The 8269-nt window shown below is 44.3% G+C and overlaps 1 gene segment (V, D, J or C); it reads right to left on the bottom strand.

The window, feature by feature from the left end:
• Positions 1 to 681: 681 nt before the first annotated feature.
• LOC116464242 (immunoglobulin kappa variable 1D-33-like) lies at positions 682 to 1200 on the bottom strand. The segment is given in 2 exon segments: positions 682 to 1004; positions 1129 to 1200. Coding segments are annotated over 2 exon segments (378 nt in total).
• Positions 1201 to 8269: the final 7069 nt, after the last annotated feature.

Consider the following 8269-nt stretch of genomic DNA (forward strand, 5'->3'; position numbering starts at 1 on the left):
CAAGAAACCCGTTTCCTTCTCTGGTTTTTGGTAGAGTTGCCCAGTGAGGGGCCTGCCCTAAGATTGAGAAGTAAAAAGAGGAAGATTCAATACTGTCTATCAGGACCTGCAGCAAGACATTTGGACAGAGGTGAGGACTGCAGAAGCACCTGGTGAAGTCCTCCAGGCAGCTGAGAGCATCTGCACCCCCATTCATGGGCTTCTCAGAAAGGCCTGAGGACCACATGATTGGGAATTGTACCTTCTCTATCAGATGCATTCTGGATTCTGGAAGAGAATTCCTCTTTTCTAGTATTTGCATCTTTGACTACTATACTTGCAAGCCTTTAAAAGGTTGTAGCTTAGATTCTCACACCTTGTATTAAAAAAAAAATCCTACTTGGAATACCTAGAGTGGCTCACTTTTGCTGCATGAATTCCAACTGATGCCACAACTCAGACTCCTCAGGTGTAATCATTTATTCTCAATGAAATCAGGAGAGGCATTGCCCTGTCTATGATACTGGGGATTAGGACAAGGAAAGACAGCTACGATGAAGTGGGCCTTCATGGCCCTTTTACAAAAACTCTCCAGTGACCTTCAAAGTGTGACTGCAATTTGAGAAACACCCTCAGCAGGTGGAGGCATCAGAAGGGGCATCTGGGACAGCTGAGCCTCACACATCTGATCCCCTGGGTGATTTATGTTATGACTTGTAACACTGTGGGAGGGAAATCATCATACTGTTGACAGTAATATGTTGCAATATCTTCAGGCTGCAGGCTGCTGATGGTGAGAGCAAAATCTGTCCCAGATCCACTTCCACTGAACCTTGATGGGACCCCTGTTTCCAAATTGGATGCCGTATAGATCAGGAGCTTAGGGGCTTTCCCTGGTTTCTGCTGATACCAATTTAAATAGTTGCTAATGCCCTGACTTGCCCGGCAAGTGATGGTGACTCTGTCTCCTACAGATGCAGACAGGGAGGATGGAGACTGCGTCATCTGGATGGCACATCTGATACCTGACATTGGAAACATAAACACAAATATTCATACTATTAGTCATATTATGGGAAGGCGCCCATCAAGAGCCAGGCTGTGCTGAGCACACTGGCTGAGTACATTCCTAGTGTTCTCCTTCCTTACCTGGGAGCCAGAGCAGCAGGAGCCCCAGGAGCTGAGCAGGGACCTTCATGTCCATGCTGTGTCCTGACTGGGACTGACTCCTGCACAGGGTGTGACCAGCCTATTAAGAAGACTTCAGGGCAGGGGGCTGTGCTCTGGGAACATGCAAATCAGCAGGGGATAGGGCAGGCTGGGCACAGCTGCAGGGCTGGTTCATCTCAGTAACTCAGCACAAGGGCAGTGCCCCCAGTGTCCCAGGTCAGACCAGGGCAGCACAGATTTGTCTGTAAATGTGTTTCTTCCTGGGGGCTGTTTTGTTACAAAGAACTTTTTTGAGTTAATTGTCAAAATTTGAAATATTCCTGAGGACTAGATGGAGTAATGTATTTAATTTGTGTATGGAGATTATTTTTTAAAAAACCCAATATGCACCCAAATGGAAGAAAGCACTTTGTGCTGTACTTACATTTCTGTTAGTGTGAAATTATTCTCTTTTGGAAAAGGAAATTAAATAGAAAATGTAACAAGATTGCAATCCCTGTGTACACGCTATGCCTTTCCCTTTCACTGTAAGGCTGCTGGCTTCCAATGGCCATCTATGCCCCTCACTGCTCTTTCTGAAGCTGGAGAAGGCAGCTCTGCCTGCATGCATAGCAGACCACAGGGGCTCGAATGAGCCTCTCTTTGGACAGTGTTATGGCTTTACTGTGTCCCTCAAAACCCATCTGTTGTTAACTTCATCTCAATGCAACAGAATTGGCAGGTGGGGTGTAATGGGAAGCGTTGAAGTCATGAGAGCTCTGCCCTCATGAATGGATAAATGCCACTATAAACAGGGCTTGTGCTATGGAACCGAACTGGAGTCCACTCACTCAGCTCAGTCAGATCAGATATTCACACCGAGTTTGCAGCAGGAGAAAGTAAGGGTTTGTTTGTTTGTTTGTAGGGCATCAGGTAAAGAGAATCAGGCAGTTAACACTCAAATCGTGGCATCACTGATGGCTTGCAGGTAAGGGTTTTTTAAGGCAGGAGTAGATTTCAGGAAAGCAGAAGTTACAGGTCAAATTGAAAATTAATACATGGAGGTCACATATTGGTTTTGGCCTAAAAGGGCAGGATATCTTGAAACAGGGGCTTACAGATCAAGAGTAGATTACAAGATTTCTAATTTGCAATTGGTTAAGGAAGAAAAGCTTTGTTTAAACATTTGGGTTCAGCAGAAGAGAACATTGGCTCAGGTTTATGGATATGACTTTTGCCAGGTCCCTCTGTAAGATATTTAGAGCAAAGAACCATGGTCAGAGCTCAGTCCCCAGTTCCCCATTTTGTGAGGTCTATGTGCTGGCAGATTCATTTGGAGGGGGTCTTGTTCTCTCAAAAACACCTCAGAGACACATATTAAAATGTCATCTTCAGTTTCTGTAGGGGAACCCACCATCCCGTGAGACCAGCTTATTTGGCTATTGTTTTAGGCTTTTATTACTTCCTTGCTTATCATGTTACTTACTTACTTCTTAAGGCTAGGTAGGTGCTTGGAATTTCCTTTGAAGAGACTCAAGGTTTTCTATTCTTTCCATGCTTTGGGTGTGGGGGTTGCAGAATCCTGAGAGTGAGTCCCTGCCCTTTCCCATTTGTGGGAGTAGGCTTTCTCTCTCTCTCTTTTCTGCTCTTCTGTCATACTAGGACATGGACTTCCTCCCTTCTGGGGGAGTCAGGATTCATAGTGCCATCTTGAAAGTAGATAAACCAAATCCTAATCCACCAGTTCCTTGATCTTAGACTTCCCATCCTCTAGAAATGTGAGAGAATAATTGTCTGCTTTTTATCAATTACAGTTTCAGGCATTCTGTTATACCAAGACACAACAGACTAAGAGAGACAACATCAGTAGATGATAACAGGAGTAGGAGTATACATACTGCAGCTCTCTCCCCTCAGATGGAATAGCACAGAGGCATTGCCCCTATGTTTCCACATGGTATGGAGCTTCAGTCATCCTAAGAGTTAGGTGGCTTTTGGGGGAGACTTTTGCCACCCATCTTCTATTTCCTGCTACACTTTCCTCCTTCCCTCCCAGTGTAAATAGGCTGCATGCACATAGTTTCTTCTTGCTGGTGAACCCAGTTCAAGATGGAACAAATCCCTACTCTTAGAAGAAGGTATCTCTGCTCTAAATTCTTATCACTTTTCCTTTCTTTGTGCACAAGAAAATCCAGCAAGCACTTAATTTTCCTTTACCAATCTCTCCTGGATTTGATTTATGCAGTTGATTTCTTTTGACTCACAAAACAAAAGGAGCCTTTAAAAATAGCTACACACAGCCAGGTGTGGTGGTTCATACCTGTAAGCTCAGCATTTTGAGAGGCTTAGATGGGCTGATTGCTTGAGCCCAGAAGTTCGAGACCAGCCTTGGCAACTTGGTAGCAAAACTCCATCTCTACGAAAAATACAAAAATTAGCCAGGCTTGGTGGCTAATTCCTGCAGTTCCATTTATCAGGAAGCTGAGGTGGGAAGATTGCTTGAGCTCAGGAGGTTGAGGCTGCAGTGAGCTGTGATTGCACTAATGCACTCTAGCCTGGTTCACAGAGTGAGATCCTGTCTCAAGAAACAAAACAATACAAAAAATTCCACAACACTACATACCATGAATTTTATCAATTACAGTGGAGGCAGTGGAATAAATAGGTCAGAGGGTTCCCAAGACTCAATTTTTTTCCAGCTCTCTGACCTCATCAATCAGTCTTGTGATTTTTTTATTTTACTTTGAGAACAGTTGTGGAAAATCATAAGTGTTGTTAACACAATAAATATTACCACACCCCAAAGACATTCACATTCTCATATCTGAAACCTATGAATGTTACCTTGTATGTTGAAAGAAACTTAGCAAATGCGATTAGATTAAGGATTTTGAGGACAGAAGAGGATCCTGGATTATCTGGGTGAGACAGCAGAATCACAAGATCCTATAATAGGGAGGGAGGAGGGTCACAGTGAGACAGCAGCTGGGACTATGGAGAGGGATGCATGAGTAATGGGGGATGAGGCTATAGAACAGACAATGTTGGGGCATCTTGAAGATGAAAAGCAGAAAATCAGATTTTCTTCCTTTGGACTCTCCAGAAGGAATGGAGCCCTACTGACTCCTTAATTTTAGCTCAGTGAGACTTCTGACCTTTAGAGCTATAGGATCATAAATTTGTGTTGTATCAATCCAGTATTGTTATAGTAATTTGTTTCATCAGCAATAGAAAACTAAGGCAAGAGGAAGAGATGGCTTCTATCTTTCTGAGTGCATGGCTGTCCTCTGATCTCCAAAATATTTCCACGTTGCTATCTTTTGTTGTCAATTTTGACAAGAGTTGGAGAACGCTATATTGTAATGGGAGGTGGCATCAGAATTCTTCTAAGATAGAAAATCTCTGGGGTCAAATCCCTTGATTAGCTCTTGTACACTATGTGTATCTGAGAGCCTAGGGGTCAGCTCTCACAGTAGATGAGAAAGGCAGGGGTTATTCATTTTCATATTCAGAGGGCAAATTAAATTTGCATGACACAGTCTGAGAGGGAAGAATTGAGTCAGAGAGATTGGAAGAGAAAGAGGCATTTTGGAGGTCAAGGGAATCAAGATGTGTCCCAGCTCCGAAATGTAAAATAAAGTCATTTGCAGTTTGTAGAGGCTGAGAGAGACTTGTGTTTTGATTAGAAAACTGCAGATAAAGCTAATTTAAGATTGAGGTGAGCACAGCATGAGTCAGAGGCAGCAGGGGGCTATGGATTCCACACTGTCATTATGGTTTCTTCTCCCTTTTTACAGGCCGTGGGCTCTTCTGTGAGATGAAAGTGGTCACATGGAAGGAACACACAAAGGACAGATAGATGTAGATTTAAATGTCAGCCCAGACCATGCTGACCATATGACTTTGGGCAAACCACCCACAAGCTCTGATAATTTATATACATTTATATATACTATGCATATATAATACATATATGCACTTTTCAACTGTGCAATGGAGCACTGTGTACACCTGATGATTCGCTTTGAAATGTGTGTGTGATACAAATACATATATATCATATCATAGAATTAAGAGGCTATGTAATATGTTACTAGCCAGATGTTATTTAAAATCAGATTCTTCAATAGTTATTCTACAACTAACAGGGGCCTCACTGTAGGCAGTGGGGCTCCTTCTGCATTATTTTCACCATAAAATCTCCCACCAATATTTATGTGTAGCATTTGAAAGATAAGATTACAGTTGCCTATAACACCTTTAGTCTTGGTTTTCCCCGAGCCCATTTATGTTAGTGTCCACTCTTGGATTCTTAAGGCTGTGGCCACAGGTCTGAGTTTTAAGTCCTTTCTTCCCACACTAGAGCCTTTCCTAGGACTTGCTCTGGCCTCCTCCATGCTGGAAATCTAGACCCAGCTACTCTCCTCAGAATCCAGCACTAACTGTCTGGAAGCTTTTCTTTGTAAACCCTCCAAATGCAATCTCTGCCATCCATCTTCTATTTCCTGCTTCACTTTCCTCCTTCCCTCCCAGTGTAAATAGGCTGCCTGCACATAGTTCCTTCTTGCTGGTGAACCCAGTTCAAGATAGTGAACAAATCCTTCAGGAACCCTTCAGCCAGGGTAAAAGTCTGAGAGACCAAAGCCATGGGGCAGGGCCTGGGATCCTAGGTCGACTTTCCTCAGTTCTGTCCTCACTGGTCCTGAGTGGCCAGGAACCTGCTAGTGCCAAAGAGGGAGGGTCATCAAATGTCTCCAGAGTCTTTACTCAGCCAGACTCTGTTATAGTTAGAAGAAAAAGAAGCGCATGCTAAATAAATAAACATAAATTATTTGTATACGAATATATGTAATTGTAACACACTTTACAAATTAAATATATTTCTATGCTATTTCAGATGTAATTTGCATTAATACATTTATATATACTATGCATATGTAATACATATAATATGCACTTTTCATGTAAATAAATATAATATTAATTGTTATAAGGCATAATATGCACTTTTCATGTATATAAATATAATATTAATTGTTGTTACAAGGCATGGTTTTAAACTTTGGTAAATTGAGCATGAACAAGAAAATCCAGCAATAGTACCCCACCCCATGGCCCCTTCCCCACTACACAGTCCAATGGTCTGGAGGCTTGGGGGTCACTTCATTTCCTTTCTGGGTCAAGCCCTGACTCATAGATTGCTAAGGATGCTGAGGATTGCTGAGGATTGCTAAGATTGCTAAGGGTCTGGGGAACACAAAACAGCAGGTGCTGAGGAGGCAGGGAGTGGGCCTCGGCTCCTGGTAGAGAGATGTTTTGTGCCCAGAGCTCAACGTGGACATTTTGTCCCCTGGGGGTCCCTGTAGGACAGAGCAGCACGTGTGGCTTATAGAATTAGGCTACACATGGCTTCTAAGAAAGGCTTACAGGCGTGGTCATGAGACAAAAGCACTCCACGGCTCGTTGGCAGCCTCCCCTCTAACTGGAGCCATATGGGACCTCTCTGCCCAGCTTCTATGGCACACACAGCTGCTGGAACTCTGTTCACAATGGACTATTTCTCCCCCATGCAAAACCTTCTGAATATTTGTTATTTTTATTGTGTGTTATTCAAGGACGACAACTTGTTGACCATAATATTTCCAAAAGGATTCATGGAGTGAAGTCAAAACGAGGGTGTCCACACTGTGACAGGATGTGAGAGAAACAAGGATTGCATCCCTGAAGACAAGGGCAGCTCATGTGTGAGGTGAGGATAAATTGGTCTCATAAATTCAGAGCAGGATGTGGGAGAAAACACATGGACATTCTCTACTCTGTGATGCTCATCAGATGCTCAGGAGGTGCCCATACGGAAGATGGGAAGCTAGTGGGAAGAGAAGGGGCTTTAAGATTTCAGAGCTGCCTCCCATTCTGCTCCACTGAGAAGGCCCCAGATCTTCAGCAGCACTCCAGGCAGAGCAGGAGCTGGGGCGAGCTTTGTGCACCGGTAATGAGAGGAGGAGGGGGCATGTGCCCCTGAAGGCATCTTGGATGCTGATAGTCAGAATAACATCTGTCCAAGCCCATGGCCCTTAACCAGGGCAGGCATGGTGTCCAGGGGATAGCAGGAGCTCAGAGCCAGGCCTGGGTTCTGTTGGAACTGGGCTAGGATGCTGTTCATACTCTGGTCAGCCCTGCTGGTGACAGTGACCCTCTCACTTGGGACCCTGGGATAGGGGCTGGATACACGGTCCACACAATGTTGCCACTGGCATCTAAGTGGGCAACAAACATGAACATTCCCAAATATTAATACCAAAGAAGTAGTTCATTCAGTTTGATTAAGTTTCAATCAGAAAGCAAAACAGGCTGAAAACAAGTAAATCTTTCTGCTTAATGCAAACGAACTGAGGATGAAGCCGGAGTCCTTCCTCCTCACCAGAGAGTCAGAACAGCAGCAGGAAGAGGAGCAAAGGCGGGCCCCATGTCCACGAGGGCTTCCTGCTCAGGGAGGTTAGGTAGGGTGGAGTGTCTGCAGGGATTGTGACACCAAAATGGATGTGGCTGGATGGCTTAAACCACAGAAATGTATTTCTAACAGTTTAGGAGCCTGGAAAGGCAAAGCTCAAGGTCCAGAAAGGTTTTCTTGCTGGTGAGGACTCTCTGTTTAATTTGCAGATGTTACCTTCTGGCCATGTCCCCACATGACCATCCCTCAGGGCACGCAGGGAGGGTGGGGGAGGGAGAAAGCTCTATGGTGTCTCTCTTTATAAGGACAGTAATCTCGTGGTGTCAGGATCCCGCCCTGATCACCTCTTTAACCCTAGTTACCTCCTAACAGGCTTTCTCTCCATCTGCAGCCATATTGGAGGTAAGAGATTCCAAACAGGAATTTGTGAAACATAGTTCCGTCCGTAAGAGGAGGGCTTTGGGGACAAAGCCAAGACAGTAGGGATGGGCAAGATGAGGCTTCCAGTCTCAGAGCACAGGGGATTTTCCCATCACTAAGCACGCTGGCAGCTCCTCCCAGGTGAACCATGTCACACAGGAGATGCCAGTCACGCCTTAGGGCCTCCCTGTCCATAAGGGGACATGATCACTTTTACTTCCTCATTGCTTCTAAGATCAGGCTTCTATCTTTTCTTTATTATGGTGTTTG

Source organism: Hylobates moloch, unplaced genomic scaffold, assembly GCF_009828535.3.
Source record: "Hylobates moloch isolate HMO894 unplaced genomic scaffold, HMol_V3 SCAFFOLD_316, whole genome shotgun sequence".
NCBI classification, from domain to species: domain Eukaryota; kingdom Metazoa; phylum Chordata; class Mammalia; order Primates; family Hylobatidae; genus Hylobates; species Hylobates moloch.